This window comes from Engystomops pustulosus, chromosome 2, assembly GCF_040894005.1.
Source record: "Engystomops pustulosus chromosome 2, aEngPut4.maternal, whole genome shotgun sequence".
NCBI lineage: Eukaryota > Metazoa > Chordata > Amphibia > Anura > Leptodactylidae > Engystomops > Engystomops pustulosus.
Window position 1 is genome coordinate 22,162,426 of NC_092412.1, and position 21,802 is coordinate 22,184,227.

The following is a 21,802-nucleotide window of genomic DNA, read 5'->3' on the forward strand; positions in this document are numbered from 1 at the left end:
TATAACTACTATAATACTGCCCCCTATGTACCAGAATATAACTACTATAATACTGCCCCCTATGTACAAGAATATAACTACTATAATACTGCCCCCTATGTACAAGAATATAACTACTATAATACTGTCCCCTATGTACAAGTATATAACTACTATAATACTGCCCCCTATGTACAAGAATATAACTACTATAATACTGCCCCCTATGTACAAGAATATAACTACTATAATACTGCCCCTATGTACAAGAATATAACTACTATAATACTGTCCCCTATGTACAAGAATATAACTACTATAATACTGCCCCCTATGTACAAGAATATAACTACTATAATACTGTCCCCTATGTACAAGAATATAACTACTATAAAACTGCCCCCTATGTACAAGAATATAACTACTATAATACTGCCCCCTATGTACAAGAATATAACTACTATAATACTGCGCCCTATGTACAAGAATATAACTACTATAATACTACCCCCTATGTACAAGGATATAACTACTATAATATTACCCCCTATGTACAAGAATATAACTATTATAATACTGCCCCCTATGTACAAGAATATAACTACTATAATTCTGCCCCCTATGTACAAGAATATAACTACTATAATACTGCCCCCTATGTACAAGAATATAACTACTATAATACTGCCCCCTATGTACAAGAATATAACTACTATAATACTGCCCCTATGTACAAGAATATAACTACTATAATACTGTCCCCTATGTACAAGAATATAACTACTATAATACTGCCCCCTATGTACAAGAATATAACTACTATAATACTGTCCCCTATGTACAAGAATATAACTACTATAATACTGCCCCCTATGTACAAGAATATAACTACTATAATACTGCCCCCTATGTACAAGAATATAACTACTATAATACTGCGCCCTATGTACAAGAATATAACTACTATAATACTACCCCCTATGTACAAGGATATAACTACTATAATATTACCCCCTATGTACAAGAATATAACTATTATAATACTGCCCCCTATGTACAAGAATATAACTACTATAATTCTGCCCCCTATGTACAAGAATATAACTACTATAATACTGCCCCCTATGTACAAGAATATAACTACTATAATACTGCCCCCTATGTACAAGAATAACACTACTATAATACTGCCCCCTATGTACAAGAATATAACTACTATAATACTGCCCCCTATGTACAAGAATATAACTACTATAATACTGCGTCCTATGTACAAGAATATAACTACTATAATACTGTCCCCTATGTACAAGAATATAACTACTATAATACTGCCCCTATGTACAAGAATATAACTACTATAATACTGCCCCCTATGTACAAGAATATAACTACTATAATACTGCCGCCTATGTACAAGAATATAACTACTATAATACTGTCCCCTATGTACAAGAATATAACTACTATAATACTGTCCCCTATGTACAAGAATATAACTACTATAATACTGCCCCCTATGTACAAGAATATAACTACTATAATACTGCCCCCTATGTACAAGAATATAACTACTATAATACTGCGCCCTATGTACAAGAATATAACTACTATAATACTACCCCCTATGTACAAGGATATAACTACTATAATACTGCCCCCTATGTACAAGAATATAACTACTATAATACTGCCCCCTATGTACAAGAATAACACTACTATAATACTGCCCCCTATGTACAAGAATATAACTACTATAATACTGCCCCCTATGTACAAGAATATAACTACTATAATACTGCGTCCTATGTACAAGAATATAACTACTATAATACTGTCCCCTATGTACAAGAATATAACTACTATAATACTGCCCCCTATGTACAAGAATATAACTACTATAATACTGCCGCCTATGTACAAGAATATAACTACTATAATACTGTCCCCTATGTACAAGAATATAACTACTATAATACTGCCCCCTATGTACAAGAATATAACTACTATAATACTGTCCCCTATGTACAAGAATATAACTACTATAATACTGCCCCCTATGTACAAGAATATAACTACTACAATGCTGCTTCCTATGTAGAATACTATAACTATTACAATACATGTACTAGCCCTTTATCATGGAGAAGAAGATGTGGTGGTGTACAGCTTTGTGGACCAAACAAAAAACACTTTACATTCTTTACTCTTTTGAAGAAAAAAAAAAGATTAAAAGATGATAGATTAAAAAAAAAACTACCGTAATATCATTTTTATATTAGAATTTCTATGTGACAAAGCATCGGCAAGTTAAATAACGCTACCTCAGCAAAAGGCATCAGGGGGTTGATAATGTGCTGGGTGCGAGGATCAGCTGCCGGTAAATAATGGCCGCCATCCTTCCAGTGTTTTAACTTAATCCCAGACCTATTAACTTATTCAATTTATTGCACAAATTCTCTGAGCTCCTGGACCTGCCGCCTTCTGTTTACAGTGCAAATCACTTTTATCTCTTCATCCTTCTGATACCGCAGTGTAACGTACATTTCTACACAAAGTAGGGGTTTGCAGTCCCCGGGTTACATACAAGATAGGATCCGGAGGCTTGTTCTTAAGTTGAATTTGTATGTAAGTCGAAACTGTATATTTTATAATTGAAGTTTTAGACAATTTTTTTTCTTTTCAAATTTTTTGGTGTAATTGGACCAAGGATTATCAATAAAGCTTCATTACAGACACTTTACAGCTGATCATTGCAGTCTGGGACTATACTAAAGCATCCAGAGAGCGTCACCAGAGGTCACAGTGGGCAGAGGGGTCCGTCTGTAACTAGGGTCATCTGTAAGTAGGGGGCCGCCTGTATATGGGTGATGGGTTAGCCCTACACAAATAAGTGTTGGGGGGTGGGGGTCACAGGGGCATACTACAATATCCCAAAACATTGCCAGACACAGTTTGAGCCCCCAGCAATGGCGATAGCCCCATGAGGATGCCGACCATATACAGTGCTCCCACAGCTTAAGTTATAGTCAAATCCACCTAAAAATCAGGTGAGAGGGAGATAAAATATATCTAGGAGTGTTCCACTAGTGTGATATTGATGGTGTAGCTGAATATGGGGGTAATGGATCACTTTTTAATGTATTGGTTATGACTAAACAGCGGCCATGTTTGAAGTTCTTCTCTGAGGTAAATTTCATTTTTGTGCAGGAGTGATCTTTTTACAATATTCTCCCTTAGAAAATCAATTTATTATGGCGCGCTTATCATTTTATACCTCTAGAGGGAAAGCAGATGTGGGAAAGCTGTTATTTCTACAAAGATGAAGCGCTACAGAGGTGGCTGACATCGAAAGTTGCCATGGTGACACTTTATGGCAGGCTTGGGCCTAGTTGTTAACAAAGGAATAATATCTATATAGCTAGCTTTTGTATGAGACAATACATCACAGAAAAAACTTACTATCCATTAAGAAGAACCCCAGTTATTTTTAAAAGTAGTGACATTTTGTTATTTTGGTAGATTCCATCCATTTTTCGATTTTGCCAATTTCTCAAAAATTTTCCCCCATATTTTCTTTAATTTTCATTGCCTCATTTACAGTGATTCTGACTTCATGACTACAATGGGAGTCGACAGTGGAGCATGAAACGCTGTTACCGGAAGAGCAGTAAGAAAGAATGAATAAAATGTGACATAATTTATGCTTTTCAGGATATTTGAAGATGGTGGACAACCCCTCCTCAGCTGTGACCCTATCTATACGAGAACAAACTAATTTAGAGGCTCCCACTATCATGTATGATGTGGGACGCTCCTCCCCACCAACCTATTTTCTTTAACAGGACTTTGCTTAAAACTTATGTAATTGTTCTTAAATTGGGGCATTTCTCAGAGCTTTGTAGGTGTTCAAAAATTAATAATCTCTCCATGAACATTCAACAATGGGCAACTACAACCATGTATTAGACTCTCTAGAAGACTGTTTAGGCCCCATGGAAACGAACGTGTAGAGAACTTTTACTAACGGCCGTATATATGGCCAGCATGCGGCCCCATGCATTCCATTGGGCAATAAGAGCATCCATGTACATCGTACCATTCCGTGAGTGGGATGTATAAAAATATCGAGCTTGTCCTATTTTCCATTGTATTTCCATTCCGTATGGCCATAGAAGTCTGTGGGAATGTATAAAATATGAGCTTAATACGCACTTCATATGGTTGTGTACTGTATGCTGCCGTATACACGTTCAGTTTCCATGGAAACCTTGGCCTGTGGGAGGAACCTAGGTAACTACGGTACGGATATGGTGCCAAACGGTGCAATACGTTGCCATACGGTTGTACTATGTCCCGTATTTACCGCCAGAATACAGCCGTAGATACAGAACAGAAAAGACCATACGGTCGTGTTTATGAGGCCTTACTCAAAGCACTGAAACAAAGCTTCACCATGATGTGCTCTACTCTACTCATATACCCTCAGTGCTATAACATTACCCAATTAAAACTGAACTTCTAGATCACATGTTGCATAGTTTAAAAAAAAAATAGAAAAAAATCAACCAATAGAGGTTTGAAAGAGGCTTTAGATGGGAATAGAGGAAAAACAAAAAATCATTACAGTAAAACAAAATCATGACAAAAAAGTGACCGAAATTCCCTGTACCTAACATGACAATTGAATGTGACATAATAGTCATGAATTTTATGGGTAGTTAGTGTTATTATAATGTAGTGATCGGGTGGTGATGTGAATGGTCACTTGCTTAGAGTGTGAAAGTCAGAGCGATGAACGCAAGAACTTGGTGGAGAAGGTTGTTGGTTAATGTCCTCCATCGAAAAAGTCATTGACCTAAAACTTTATTTAAAGCCCATTATGTCAATACAAAGACAGAGGGTAAAATAGAAAATAACAATGTGAGAGGAGATGCGCCTAAATCACCCATGAACTAAGAGATATCAACACATACTTGGCTATTTCTCCAACATTTCAGTCCTCGAAAACCACCTTGATCTCGAAAACCACCTCCTCACTGCAGCTCTAGCATTCTACCCAGACATCCAGGACCTGGTTGTGTCTCACTCTATCACATGGTCCATAGCTTTCATGTAAACCCAACGGCAGAGCTTGTCTTATCTACACCTATGATATGGAGCGTTACAGTCTTCAGAACTTGTGTATCCAAGCTTATTGTGTGATACACTCCCTGTACTGTAATATACTGGAAACACAGATAATATAGAATGTGACAAATAACCCTGAACAGGTTCTGTACCATGTGACCATGATAAAATATCTGCCCCCCCACACCCCTTCAAATTCTGTGAAGTCATCTAAGAGGAATCAGCAGCTGTAACAATGAGTATGACACGAAGAGACATCCATCACGACGCAACCATCCTAGTGGTGACAGAGCAACTGCAAAGCGTAGAGGGTTTGTCACATCGTTCCTGGGCTGCTGTAATGCTCGCCGACCTTGTCACAATTTCCATTAGAAGACGCCACAGTTTCTGGTCCCATAAGGGAAATTCCTTGCAGCAGTGAGGTGTCAGCACAGGCGCATGGTGTGCAGTGTATATATATATATATATGTCACTCAGATGCGGAATGTACAATATACAATAGCGACTGCAATGTGCTCCCCAATGCGTAACAATCCATCACCTGCGGCATTTGGTGGTCCCAATACGTAACTGTGCGGACCCTAGGAAAGTACAACCCTAGTGGTGGCTGCCATAGGCATGTGCCAACAACTCACCTTCTCCTTATCCCCCCCTTCCCCCCCCCCCCCAAAAGAAAGTTAATTCCTTTGTGGACCCATGGGCAGGCAACTACAATCTTTTCCCATCCTATACAAGCAAGAAGCTACATGGGCAGAATTTATTAGTCCCATGTTATTAGTAATTAGTCTGCCATTGCCAGAATTTTTATTTTTTCCAAACTCTATCTCCCCTGGTAATTTTGAGTTTACTCTTTTGGGCTGCTATTTGGAGTCTAGCCCCATTTTAGGGCTGTTTTCTCCAAATCCTGCACCAAAATTCTGAGCCCATTATTGTGACCATTATTTTTAAGTCTCACCCCCTATGTTGGCCAATATTTGGGAGTCTCATCTCCTGTTGTGGCCAGTATTTTGGAGCCTCATCTCCTGTTGTTTCCGATTTATGTCCCTCATTGTTACCAGTATTTTTAAGTCTCACCCCCTATGTTGGCCAATATTTGGGAATCTCATCTCCGATTGTGACCGGTATTTTGGAGCCTCATCTCCTGTTGTTTCCGATTTATGTTCCCCATTGTTACCAGTATATTTAAGTCTCACCCCCTATGTTGGCCAATATTTGGGAGTCTCATCTCCGATTGTGACCGGTATTTTGGAGCCTCATCTCCTGTTGTTTCCGATTTATGTCCCCCATTGTTACCAGTATTTTGGAGTCTCACCCATATTTTGTCTTTATTTTTTTTACTTCCTATTGTGCCCAGTAAGAATTTTGCCTCCTATTGTGAACGCTGTTTTAAATTTGCAACGGTGGCTACCCTAGTCTATGCCCGTCTTCAAACAATCCCTTACTTATAGAGATTTAGGGACTGCGCTAATATGCCCCCTTAATCCATCAATATTCAAAATCCTTAGACACAGCCCCTACAGAAAATCTACATTACAAGTGTAGATTTGGTGCATACTGAGAGCCCTCCTAATCTGACGCCTTAGGTAATGGACTCGGTTCTTCTCTCCCTACAACCGGCCTGGTCTCCCTTAAACTGCCGCAGTACGTAAACTCTCATCGCAGTTGTTCAATGCCAAAGTTTTTTCAAAAAGTCTTTAAATGAGACGTTTATTGTGACTGTGGAGACTGCTCATCGTCTAGATCTGAAAGCAAAGCTGCTGACTTTGTCTATGGCGGCTTGATACAAAGCTGCCCCCGGGCCAGTACAGCATCTGGTCAACTATGTCCTCGCTGGCTCGGCAGCACGCATCAGACCCTGCACCGTTCACTGTATACAATGCTGGCACAAAACCCTCTGCCTTCGTACAGCTAAAAAAAATAACATAAAAGAGACATGAGATTATCTGCTATAACGTGATTAAAGGGAACTTATACGTTGTGGCGTCCATTGTTTCATCTGGTACTATTATATAGAGACTGTGATATGACTAGTATCATATAGACTGTAATGTACTTTGTATTACCATTATATGGGCTGATCAGTGACGTGAGGATCTTAGAACTACGGTACATAGTCACTATTCCTGGTGAGAGGCCCCGCTGTGCCTGTATATTATCTCCTTGACATATTAAATTACATTAGTGGAGGACAACGAGGCCGGGCGGGTGATTTCTCACACATCCTCCGCTCATTCCCATGCTCTCTTCCATCCTATGTCATTGCTGTTCACTCTTGTGAAACTAAATATACAATGAAAACCAATGACCTCCGACTGAGAGACACCAGAGCGTCCATCCTTCTTCTCGCCACTTTGAGACTCTCCATAATGAGCTAACCACACCACCAGAGACGTTCCTCAGCACCTAGTCATCAACATCAAGGAAAATGTACCAAATTCTCTAAGGCTGACAAACAGATTAGGAAAACCAAAAAGCCTTCACTTCTCTATAGGCTACCTACGGTATCACCCATCAACCCTACTGTATAAAATTGACAGCTCATGGGCAATGCCACATCTACGACACAACCAGAAGGCAGACATTGCACTGTTTTTCCCATAAAGAAGCAAAATTTCTCCAAAGTGACTTAAATTAGTAAAAAAAAAAATACCCATGGGACCAATGAGCCTCAATAAAGAGTGAAGAAGGTAGCTCATACCCATATTTCTTCCAAAAAATGTCAAGGCCCAATGATGATAGAATAGAACAGTCAATGTTATCAACCAAAACTTTATCTCTATAAAACTACATGAACATTTATTCTTAATGATTTTTTTTTTGCCTTAAAACTTTGATAAAAGTTGGATTTATATTTTAACCAATCAGCAATAACTCCATGGATAAGAGCCATGCAAACATGATAATTGGAAGCTGGATTGAGGAGTCTAGAAAGATCAAGAACCATTCTCAAACACTAACAGGTTCACAAAAGTTCTATTTATGGTACATGGACATCTTAAACTGGAACTCTTTGGCTTTGAAGACCGGTTGTTTGTCTTATAGTGGACATTTGGACAATTTTTTAGGAAGCCGTAAATATAATATTTACACCATAACATCCACTAATCCTAAAATTCACAATTTTTTTTTTTTTTTAATTTACATTTGCACCTTTATTTTTGGATTATTACCTATTGATGCCTACAAATGTTCTTATGATCGGCCTTTAAAATTCAAGTTGGCTGCTTGACTGTATCCATCAAGCAACCATCAAAAGCCCAGGAAGCTGGGAATACAACCGTTACACCAAACCATTCAAAAACTAAAAAAGTGCTGAGAAAATTCCAAAATCCAAGATCCAAACAGAAAATGATGTCAAAAATTGACCCTAGGCACCAAGATCTTTGACTTATTTTCTAATAAAGACTACAAAAGTCCTTATAATTGGCCACCAAAGCTCACATTGGCTGCTTGACTGGTACAAAAGAGTCTGTAATATTAAATACAAGATTTAACCTGTACAGGCGGTCCCCTACTTAAGAACACTCAACTTACATACGACCCATAGTTACAAACGGACCTCTGGATATTAGTAATTTATTGTACTTTAGTCCTAGGGTACAATGATCAGCTGTAACTGTTATCAATGGTGTCTGTAATGAAGCTTTAGTGTTAATATTGATTCTTATGACAACCCAACATTTTTAAAATGCGAATGTCACAGAGACCAAAAAAGTTCTGGCTGGGATTACAATGATAAAATATACAAGTCCTGACTTGCATACAAACTCAACTTAAGAACAAACCTACAGACCCTATCTTGTATGTAACCCGGGGACTTCCAGTAATGTTGAAAAAATAGGCAAATATTTTTTATCAATTATGCAACAAGTACTTACCAATAGTAGTTGTGAGGAAAGAAACCACCTCATACTCCTTGCCATCATTGTAGAACGCCAGGTGCCAGATGCCAGAGTCCAAATATTGGATGAATCCGGTCTCATGACTTGCTAGAGGGACCACCCCTCTGTGTAGTCTCTGAGGACCTTCTAAGCTTCTGGCCTCCTGTGATAGAAGGCGTCTTCCATCCAAAAGTTCCACAAAATCAAACTGAGGAACCAAAAAATTACACAAAATTAGCCTTTAATCCCATCGATAACATACATTCGTGATCATCCAGCCCCTCATCCTGATTTTGTCACCTGTGTGTGTGATGGAGGAAGCCCTCTTCTACCATATATCCCGACAAGTGCCGCCTTTCCCAAAGACACATTGAACTTGAGGTGAACAGGGTGGTCAATAAAAACCTGGGATCTCCAAAAGGTTCCAGGAGGAATCTTCTGTGTTGCTCTTCGGCCTACATCCAATTCTCCGGAGTCAATAAAACTGTCGTCGGGGAAAAGGTTGTTGAATTTTCCTGCATGAAAAAAGGCAAAAACGTCTCATTGTACAAAAAAAATGCGCTGAACGATGACAGACAATGTAACGCAAGTCTGAAGGAAGTTGGATGGAAGTACACTTCGATGCAATAGAGGAGGAAGGTAAGACTCTGAACTACAAACTATGAGAGCAAAAGTAAGGAAAGCCCAAGGGATCAAAAAGATCCAACACCAACAATGTTCCTCTACAAGTCTATGAACAGTATTGTATCTTGTAAGGCTTATATTAAGAGGCAGCTATGTGGCAGGCAATTATTGGACTATAACAACATATATTAGACACATGAACAGTAGGTATATAGTAATTCGATGGTGTACCGCATGCTAATAAAATGCAACACACTTTTCAAGATGGAAGCTCCCTGAGATGCCTACAGTGTTGTTGGACAACTCAAATTGAACTAAAAATTGACCAGTTTGTAGACAGTGTTATATGGTTGCCCTTGAGAGCTGCTCATTCAGATCCTTGTATATGTTTGTAGCAGCAGAACTGTGAATAAAGGATTTATATTACAGAATTGTAGCTTCATCAAGTGCACTGGGTGTGTGCCCTCACACTGCAGTGCTTGTAGGTCTCTGCGTTTAAGATCTCCAAGTACAATACCTAACAATGGCTGCAGAGAGCACAGCAGTGTGAGGACACTCCCCCTTCACCCAGTGCCCTTGGAGAAGCTTAAAAATAAATCTATATTTCTTAGTACCGCTAATACTAACAACAAACACAAAAAGGTATGATGACACATCTCTCTGGGGACAATACCTACCGCTGTCTGCAGAGAGTACAGAGCAAAGCAGTGTGAGGACACACCTCCAGTGCACTTGGAAAATCCATATTTCACTATCCTGCTGACACATTCCCTTTAAAAGTCACAGTGAAACATAGTAAGGCAAAAACAGATTATACTTTGAGCTGGGAAGCGTTTATTACAACCATCCGGTACCGTTCACATATCTCACAATTCAGGAAGGGGTTAATAAAAAATTTTTATATTATATTTATGATTTTCCCTGATATAAAGGAGCGACGTCGCTCATTGTTTCCACTCTTTTTTTTTTTCTCTTTTTGTAAATAAGAGGGCTCTGGGTGATTTCTGATTGAAAGGAGCCAAAAGCGGAGATTTCCATTTAGATAATGACACAATGGCGGACCTTAATGCGCCGCTCTAATCAACATTCCTATAATAACACTCATTTTAATCGCATTTTTCAATCTAATTTAATTTGTCTTCCACGTGTTGGAACAAAAAAACAAAAAAAAAAATCTCTGTTCTTCTTCTGAGTGTTTTCCTCCTCCTTTAATCTCAGTGAATTTGTGTGTGTAGGGGGGTAATACTGGAGGGAACCGAAACACTATCACTATTTATCACAGGCTATTATACACCAAAGACCTAAGGATCGGGAATGTGCCTGTGGTTACAATGTAACAGGACCGCAGCGATTCATTCATAATTGTCCTTCATGAAAAGAATGTATAAAAAGTGCAAAAAGTTTCACCAAACAAACAAATTCTATTCTTTATACAAAGTTCTTTAATATCTAATATGCACATAATTCGTGCACAATTGAGGCAGTATTATAGTAGTTATATTCTTGTACATAGGGGGCAGTATTATAGTAGTTATATTCTTGTACATAGGGGGCAGTATTATAGTAGTTATATCCTTGTACATAGGGGGCAGTATTATAGTAGTTATATTCTTGTACATAGGGGGCAGTATTATAGTAGTTATATTCTTGTACATAGGGGCAGTATTATAGTAGTTATATTCTTGTACATAGGGGGCAGTATTGTAGTAGTTATATTCTGGTACACAGGGGCAGTATTATAGTAGTTATATTCTTGTACATAGGGGGCAGTATTATAGTAGTTATATTCTTGTACATAGGGGGCAGTATTATAGTAGTTATATCCTTGTACATAGGGGGCAGTATTATAGTAGTTATATTCTTGTACATAGGGGGCAGTATTATAGTAGTTATATTCTTGTACATAGGGGCAGTATTATAGTAGTTATATTCTTGTACATAGGGGGCAGTATTGTAGTAGTTATATTCTGGTACACAGGGGCAGTATTATAGAAGTTATATTCTTGTACATAGGGGCAGTATTATAGAAGTTATATTCTTGTACATAGGGGGCAGTATTATAGTAGTTATATTCTTGTACATAGGGGACAGTATTATAGTAGTTATATTCTTGTACATAGGGAGCAGTATTATAGTAGTTATATTCTTGTACATAGGGGACAGTATTATAGTAGTTATATTCTTGTACATAGGGGGGCAGTATTATAGTAGTTATATTCTTGTACATAGGGGGCAGTATTATAGTAGTTATATTCTTGTACATAGGGGACAGTATTATAGTAGTTATATTCTTGTACATAGGGAGCAGTATTATAGTAGTTATATTCTTGTACATGGGGCAGTATTATAGTAGTTATATTCTTGTACATAGGGGGCAGTATTATAGTACGGTAGTTATATTCTTGTACATCGGGGTAGTATTATAGTAGTTATATTCTTGTCTATAGGGGGCAGTATTATAGTAGTTATATTCTTGTACATAGGGGACAGTATTATAGTAGTTATATTCTTGTACATAGGGGACAGTATTATAGTAGTTATATTCTTGTACATAGGGGGCAGTATTATAGTAGTTATATTCTTGTACATGGGGCAGTATTATAGTAGTTATATTCTTGTACATAGGGGGCAGTATTGTAGTAGTTATATTCTTGTACATAGGGAGCAGTATGATAGTAGTTATATTCTTGTACATAGGGGGCAGTATTATAGTTATATTCTTGTACATAAGGGGCAGTATTATAGTAGTTATATTCTTGTACATAGGGGGCAGTATTATAGTAGTTATATTCTTGCACATAGGGGGCAGTATTATAGTAGTTATATTCTTGTACATAGGGGGAAGTATTATAGTAGTTATATTCCTGTACATAGGGGCAGTATTATAGTAGTTATATTCTTATACATAGGGGGAAGTATTATAGTAGTTATATTCTTATACATAGGGGGCAGTATTATAGTAGTTATAGTCTTGTACATAGGGGCAGTATTATAGTAGTTATATTCATGTACATACGGGCAGTATTATAGTAGTTATACTCCTGTACATAGGGGGCAGTATTATAGTAGTTATATTCTTGTACATAGGGGCAGTATTATAGTAGTTATATTCTTATACATAGGGGGCAGTATTATAGTAGTTATATTCTTGTACATAGGGGGCAGTATTATAGTAGTTATATTCTTGTACATAGGAGGCAGTATTATAGTAGTTATATTCTTGTACATAGGGGGGCAGTATTATAGTAGTTATATTCTTGTACATAGGGAGCAGTATGATAGTAGTTATATTCTTGTACATAGGGGGCAGTATGATAGTAGTTATATTCTTGTACATAGGGGGCAGTATTATAGTAGTTATATTCTTGTATATAGGAGCAGTATTATAGTAGTTATATCCTTGTACATAGGAGCAGTATTATAGTAGTTATGTTCTTGTACATAGGGGCAGTATTATAGTAGTTATATTCTTGTACATAGGGGGCAGTATGATAGTAGTTATATTCTTGTACATAGGGGGCAGTATTATAGTAGTTATATTCTTGTATATAGGAGCAGTATTATAGTAGTTATATCCTTGTACATAGGAGCAGTATTATAGTAGTTATGTTCTTGTACATAGGGGATAGTATTATAGTAGTTATATTCTTGTACATAGGGGGCAGTATTATAGTAGTTATATTCTTGTACATAGGGGATAGTATTATAGTAGTTATATTCTTGTACATAGGGGGCAGTATTATAGTAGTTATATTCTTGTACATAGGGGGCAGTATTATAGTAGTTATATTCTTGTACATAGGGAGCAGTATTATAGTAGTTATATTCTTGTACATAGGGGGCAGTATTATAGTAGATATATTCTTGTACATAGGGGGCAGTATTATAGTAGTTATATTCTTGTACATAGGGAGCAGTATTATAGTAGTTATATTCTTGTACATAGGGGGCAGTATTATAGTAGTTATATTCTTGTACATAGGGGATAGTATTATAGTAGTTATATTCTTGTACATAGGGGGCAGTATTATAGTTGTTATATACCTTCTTTTTTTCTACCTTCCATTTACTTATCAATGCTAATATCCATTGTGACAGGATCTGCCCTTTAGGTCCTAGAGTCTCACAATACTGAGCTGTGACTGCATGTAACTACTATGTGATGAGGTTGTATTAACCTCTGTCTCACTGGAGTCTGTCAAAAAGATAAAATGAACAGGACTGGTGTGATAGAGGCAGGACTAGCGGCATGCACACCGGTTGAGGACACACGCTGGGTTTGTCACTTCCCATTTATTCGGACGCTGACAATGTTATTTCCTCGGAGCTGGTGACACTAATGCAAACATGTATTTTCGATGCCCGAGCCGCTCACATTCCCGAGGAAATATAAAAGGCACATTTGGTTTATTGTCTTGCAAAAATAACGCCAGGAGCTACAACCCATGGAAGACATCCCAACTTGTCTACAACTAATCTGGCCTGATATCGTCAAGTCCCAGAGGGGAAATCTATAGGAGTAAATATAGTACCGTTATCATACAGCGCAGTCTGATGCAGAAGCGATGAGTTTAACACATGTATGGCGCTAGTATTTATACACTGTATGCCAGTAGTATATAGGCAAGGAATGGCAATGTTATTTACTCACTTTACAGTCTAGATTTGGCATTGCAGTTCCGAATTATTCGGCACAATATGGCAGTATTATTTAAGCCCAAGTAGCACATGTTATACATTCTCTATATTGCACTAGATGCTGCAGTTTTGTCAGTGTATTGTATGTTAGAATCATTTGGCAGGGTGTGGTAGTATTATTTCAACACAAAGAGGTATCTAGTATGGGACTGGGGTTCTAAAGGGTCACCAGAGATTATTTTGGGGGACCCCTCTCAATGGACTCTTTGGAAATAGACCTTAGTGGGTTGTCTTCTTTGTGGTCCAGTAGTTGGTTAGAGTCTGGGCCCACCGGAGGATCCACGGGATCCATGGTGGGACAGTCCAACCTTGATATTTATTCACTATATGGCGCTCTATTGTGTCGTCTTGGCACAATCAGTTAATACAGTATGGTTGTATTATTAAATTACTAGATGGTAGTATTATGTCCTCACTATATGGCACTCTGTGCCAAGACCACACAATAATCAATTAACCCACTGTGGCTGTATTATTAAGGCACTAGATCAGTGAACTTTTAGAGAGCGAGTGCCCAAACGACAACAAAAACCCACTTATTTATTTCAAAGTGCCAACATGGCAATTTAATCAATAACCTATTGCTTATTGCTTAGTCAAAGCTTTCAATCGTATTGACATCCTGAGGGCATCAATACAGTAGAAAGAGTAGAAATTTAGATTTTGAATGATTTGGAATTTAGATGAATGCAGGGCCCATGGCAGAAGCTCAAATTATTATCCAGCACTGTCCACATCTTCTCACTTCTCCTGCAGTCCCACGCAGCCAAGGATGTGTTGCTGTAAAATAGTACAATGGGTTGTACAATGTGTTGCTGTGTGACATGAGATTGCAAGAGGAGGCCATGGGTCCTGTATTATGAACTCCATGCTGAGGACCTGGGTGCCCACAGAGAGGGCTCTGAGTGTCACCTCTGGCACCCGTGCCAGAGGTTCGCCACCACTTCACTAGATGGTAGTATTATGCCTTTACTATATGGCACTCTGTGCCAAAACTGCACAATGATCAGTTAACACACTTTGGGGGTATTATTAAGGCACTAGATCACTATTGGCGAACCTATGGCACTGGTGCCAGAGGTGGCACTCAGAGCCCTTTCTGTGGGCACTCAGGCCATCTTCCAAGGACAGAGTTCACCAAATACTGAATATTCCTGCAGTCTCATGCAACTTAAGAGATGCTGCTCTCAGCACTGTTTTAAAGCAACACTTTATTAGCTATTTGGAACTACAGGGAAAGTAAGAAGGTGTTGACAGAAGTGCATTGTATTTGTAGGTCCTTCATCTAGAACCACCATTCTTCCTGCACAGAGATACCCTGGAGAGAGGCTACAATGATAATCTGAATTAGCCCTCCTTTTGTCAACTGTATTGGTGGCCTCAGGCGGCCGATACAATTGAAAAATGTGGAAGAAGGGGTAGCAATAAGTTACTGTATAAAATGCCACATTGGCACCTCACGGTAAATAAGTGGATTTTGGTTGTTGTTTGGGCACTCGGTCTGTAAAAGGTTCGCCATCACTGCACTAGATGGTAGTATTATGTCTTCACTATATGACAATCAGTCCAGCAGTCTATAGTACAATGTTGTCCCTGCACTGTAACGCTGTATGAGATCAGTTTATGTGCAATACAATGTAATATTATGGCTTTATTATGCAAACGCCATTTGGCAACGTTTTGCTTCTACATGTCAATAATTTTACAAAGTATGGCGGTATTACTTGAGCACTAAAAGGCAATGTATTAGTTATAGGGTCAAATTATGTCAGCCCGCTGCCCGGATCATTTAGCAGTGTATAGCAGTATTATTTTGATACTGTAAGACATCATACCATTTACTGTGTGCTATTTACACACTATAGCAGTATGATTTTGACACTATATGGTAATATTATATATTCAGTGTATGTTTCTTGTCTGTGAAAGCCATGTAACGTAGTATAGCTACAAGTGCAGCCATATTGTTCATACTCTATAGAACGCATACATCTAAAGGAAAGGTATCCATGCTTTGATTTTTTTTTAATATGTTTTTTTTTTTTTTTTAATGGCGGAGCTGTAGTTTAATAAAAACGATATATTACCGCAGGAGACCTATTCATTCTGACATTCAAATTACTTTTATTTATGAGATCAGGAAATTTGGCGTCTGGTTTGGATTATAGAAGACCATTGCGCAGGCAGGTTACGTCTACCTGAGTATTAAGTGTCAGATCTTACCCTACACGTTTTTTATTAAACCAGCTGCCATATATAAAGAGCGCTGCAACCTTTACCTAACCTCCTTCTTCTGTATACGCCACTTTCCGTAACGCTGCGCTCGCAGGATTTCAGGCGACCGCTAAGGATCGGACTATTAGGATTTGGATTATTAGATTTGTAACTGAACTTTCCAGCACCCGGTACCCACAGACCGCCAGACCTGCCGGTGACCCCCCACTCTCATATATCTGTCTGGTAATGGAGCACTAAGGGAGACAGGAAACATAATCATGAATAGTCAGGTACATGACTATCTCGGTGCCAATTGTGCAGTTTGTAGGTTTTTAGGGTCTGAATTAGGAGCTAAGGATCCTTGATGCATAACTCAGGTGCATGACTATCTGGGTGCCAGGTGGGCAGGGTGCCATCACTTCTTGTTGAGGTGGATTCCCAAAGATCATCTGATGACATGATGTTCCCCTGATCACCACAGCACCGCCACAGGAGAAATGAAGTACTGCACTGTTCATTCACTGAAATCAATGGGGGTCATTTACTAAGGGCCCGATTCGCGTTTTCCCGACGTGTTACCCGAATATTTCCGATTTGCGCCGATTGTACCTGAATTGCCCCGGGTTTTTGGCGCACGCGATCGGATTGCATGCGCGCGACGGAAATCGGGGGGCGTGGCCGAACGAAAACCCGACGGATTCGGAAAAACCGCCGCATTTAAAAAAAAAATTTTCACTCACCTTCATCCTGGATAGGCCGGTGTATTTCGAGGCATTCCAGCGGACTTCAGCGCAGCAGCGCCACCTGGTGGACGTCGGAGGAACTGCTTTGATGAATCCCGGCCGGACCCGAATCCAGCGCAGAGAACGCACCGCTGGATCGCGAACGGACCGGGTAAGTAAATCTGCCCCAATGAGCTTTATATTTACTGTGTGAACATACTGCATCCTCCAGAGCGGGAATAGAAAATGAAGATAGAAGGGCAGTAGGAAGGAAGGAAGAACAGGAAAGAAGAATGCAAGGAAGGAAAAAACGGGAAAGAAAAAAGAAGCAAGGGGAAAGACGAGAAAGAAGATCAAAAAGAAAGAAGGAATGATAGAAAAGAATAGGAAAGAAGGAAGGATAGATAGACAGAAAGGAGGAAAAGCAAGGGAGTAACTTGAGGGGGTGTAGAGGGTGCGGTCGCACCTGGGCCCAAGAGGCTCAGGGGGCCCATCATTTGTCACTTTACCACATGAGAAGACTATTACTATAAACCATGCATTGTAGTCGGGGGCCTGGCACAGACTTTGCACTGGGGCCCATCAGCTTCTAGTTACACCACTGAGGAAGGGAGAATGGGAAAGAAGAAGGAAGGAAGAGAACAAAGAAGATGGAAATGAGGAAAGAAAAACTGAAGAAAAAAGAAGAAGAAAGGAAGGATGGAAGAAAAAGAAGAAGAGGATGGATGGATGGATGGAAGGAAGGATGGAAGGGAAACAAGACGATGGAAAGAAGGAAGGAAGAACAGGAAAAATAAGAAAGAAAGGAAGCATGTGAAAGAAGAAGAGGAGGATGAAAGAACGAAAAGATGGGAAAGAAGAAAGGAAGAACAAACATGAAAAATAAAAAGAAGGATGGCATAAAATAAGAAGAAGGAAGAACACACGGGTGAAAATAAAGAAAGATACGATTGAAGAAGAACAAAACGAAGGGAAAAAAAAGTAAAAGTAAATATTAAATACCATCATTTAGATTTTTTCCATCACACGGTTTGAAGTTTTCCGAACTTTTTTCATCTATTTTCGATAATTTTTTTTTTTCTGGCTGACATCTTCGCAGTCTTGCAGGATCTTACCTCCTGTCAGTAAATGTCTGATCTATACCCGTGGCTCTCCTAGCCGTGCTCCCAAATCATGTGGTAATTGAATAAAATGACATAATTGCCGCACCACCAGAAGCACTTGCTAACTGTGTCCTAAAAATTTGTAGCTAAAAAAAAAAGTTAAAGAAAACACAGTAAAGTTCTCCCTAAAGCAATAAGAAAAACTACCTGCCTGCCCCGTGAGCTGCAAAAAAGGCACGAACCTGACAGCTCTGTACAATGTCCACATTGTGGCTGCCTGTAATGAACTTAGGACGGGATCAGTGTTTCCTACCAAATTGAGCAATTGGTCTAAATTACCAGCTAAAAAAATTCTTGATACACAACTCAAGAATTCAAGAAACTAGTAAAAAAAATTTTTTTCAAAAACTTCCTACTATTATAGAGTAAATTTTGTACTCCACTGTATATAACAAATATTTCCTATAACATTTCATAAATATTCAAGACGTTATAGAGCCTCATCATGCTGAAAATATGTGAACTTTTGAGGTTTTCCCCTTGTTCTCAGATGTGAAATAATCCAGACATTCACTAATTGTTCCGTGTCTGTGACTCGGTGTAAGGTCGGCACAATGATGACTATTATACAGATGGGGGGATCCCATCACATGGTTAGTATAAAGTCTGGCTGGGGCACAGGGGGTATTAGATGTGAACTATCAGTTGTTCTTTCTCAGAAATCCCATGCTCCAACACTGCACTTTATATCTACTGTATATAGACCGTCACATAGAGATCTGACTACATCATTGTCCCCATCCCCCTCTATCAGATGCATTGACTCGTGTTTTCTAGCATCAGTTTTTGAAAAGAACTGAATCGGTCCATGTTTGTGCCCAATATAGGGAAAATATGCAAAGTTTTCCAGGATGGGATAAGGAAAACCACGCCTCTTTTAGCTACCTTGTAAGGAAGCTCCCTTGACATCAAGCATGACCTTCAGGAAGCCTTATAGCATGATGAGGGATTAAAACCAATCCAGTAAGTCTATCTATTCCAGAAGGAACAAATTCACGACTGTAGACAGGACTGTTTTGACCCGATTGGGTCTCCTCAGTACAGCGTAGGGAACTGGTTTGGCTGGGTGAGAGACTTGTGACTAGGGTCGGGGAGAAAGAGTTCTCCTTACGGAGACTGCCAATTAAGTCCACCATGTAGGCGTGTGGAGTCTTATAGCCATGGACCCAATCAGGTCGAAACAGCGCTGTCTACAGTTTGTTCCTTCTGGAATAGATATACTGGTTTGGTTTTAATCCCACATCATGTCATAAGGCCTCTTGTAGATCATGCCTGATGTCAAGGGAGCTGCCTTACAAGGTGGCTAAAAGAGGTGTGGTTTTCCTTATCCCTTCCTGGAAAACTTTGCATGTATTCCCCCTTGTGGAGTATCCATGGCTAAAGGACTCCACACACATACACGGTGACCTTAATTGGCAGTCTCCATAAGGGGAACTCTTACTTCCTGACCCCTGTGCCCAATATATGGAGTTATGTGATAATAAAGGCGACTCTGAGTGGGGACTAGTATTCAGTGAGGACAAAAACTGAGATGCCCTGTAAACCCAGTAAATGAGTTGAGGTGTTCAGCATGAGGCTTGGACTTGATGCATTCAAGTGAAGTTTATTGCTAGTAGCGCGTTGCGGCCCAGAAAATGAACCCTTGTCAGGGAATAAACTTTTTAAAAAAGTTTATGCATGAAGGACACCCATGTACTGGGCTTAAACACATAGCTTACAATTAACTTCATAGGAGTACACCAAGTCCTAGCCTCAAGAGTGATCGACACCTTAACTTGTATACTGGGTTTACAGGGCATCTTCGAAACTTCCTTCCCACATCCTGGGGTGAGTTCAATTTGTCCATTGGAGGAGACCGGTTGTCCAATGGAGGAGCGCCTATACCATTTTCAAAGTGCTTTATATGAGCCGATAGATGACAGTCCACTCAGCCTGTCTATTGCATCACCACTTGTTTAAATGTACTACACTAGACCTGCGCCCATCTTCTGTCCCTCGACTCTCATGCTTTCAACAATTGAAGATCATCGAAAATGACTTGAAGCCACCAATCGTTTCTCAGGTTATACCGATAGTAAAAATGAAGACCCTGGGTACCCACTGAATCCACTCCATCACACTAATGGTAATTTGGAGGGGTTCCCTTTTTAATGGAACCCCTTTCCCTTAAAAAAAAAATAAACAAAACAGTCATTCCATTTTTAATGTGCCTAAATCCATTTGTTGATGTCTTTGGATTGATGAGGTTTTTGAAATTCTGAAATATGAAATATTTAGTAGGTGCAAAAATAGGAAACACCATAGGAAGGTGGAAATTTAATTACATCCTGCTTTGTATACCATAAATTTAGTAGACCATTATATTATGCTGGCCCATGGTGGGGCAATAACCCAAGGGGGACACACAGGTTGCAAGGATTGAATTCCACACCCAAAATTCTCTACTTTACGCTAAAGGTGGCACGTGGATTGGATTTTGAGCAGATTGCCAACCCTGCTGCACCCATTCCTCGGAGTTGCAGGAAAAAAATGTTGTCCCGAGAAGGAAGAAGAAAGACTAAATCACATTGAGCTACAAGCAAAAGAAAATTAGGCTGGAAACAAACAAAAAAACCATCTATAAAGAATCAGGACTTACAAGGTTGTCCCAAAAGACAAAAATATAACGACTGCATTAAAATAACATAAAAATAAAACAAAAACAACAGAGAAATAGACAATCTATGAGAAAGACAAAGCAACAGATTTATGTTGTGCTTCATAAATTGTGAAAAGTAAAATAAAATTTAGTCTTATACTAAAAGATTGGCCTACAGTCCGAAACAACAACACAAAAACAACTTAAAAACAGAAAAATATTTGAGACAAGGACAAACCAATGGGTTATATTTTGCCTAAGTTATCAAAAATGAAATTGAAATTTGGAAACTTTTGTGTAGGAAATAGTTGGACGATGGAAATTGATTTAAAATGGTGCAGGATGCCATGAGTCAGGTGAAAGTACAAAAAAACTCACAACATGGAGGACACACCGTACCTTCACTGGGTGCTTTGCCTTTCCTTTCTGGTAATTCTAACCCCGTCCCCCCTGAGGGATACAAGGTGACGTCCGTTGGCAAAGGCCAACTGCTGGCTCTGTCTTCCGTAATCTCATACATCTGCCCATCCATCGGCTGGAGGTGCCAGTTTAGACCCAAAAGGTGCATGGCTGCGGTGAGCAATGAGAAGAGTCATGTTTGATTCCCTTATAGCTAATAGATATTTCATAAATTTCAGGAAAAAAAAACAAACAAATAATTCAATTCTTTCCATCTTTCCAAAAAATTACATTGTCCACAAATTCTGAACAAAAATAATAATAATAAATGAATAAAATAAGCAGAATTTA

At 39.0% G+C, this 21,802-nt stretch overlaps 1 protein-coding gene across 8 annotated transcripts in view; it reads right to left on the reverse strand.

Moving 5' to 3' along the window:
• Nucleotides 1–21,802, reverse strand: part of TENM4 (teneurin transmembrane protein 4) — a 907,493-nt gene that overhangs the window by 102,975 nt on the left and 782,716 nt on the right. For all 8 annotated transcript variants that reach the window (XM_072133988.1, XM_072133989.1, XM_072133990.1 and 5 more), the window contains 3 exons: nt 21,452–21,622; nt 9,291–9,505; nt 8,988–9,198 (listed from right to left, as the gene is read on the reverse strand). In XM_072133988.1, coding sequence (XP_071990089.1) covers nt 8,988–9,198; nt 9,291–9,505; nt 21,452–21,622 — 597 coding nt within the window. The remainder of the gene's footprint in view (nt 1–8,987; nt 9,199–9,290; nt 9,506–21,451; nt 21,623–21,802) is intronic.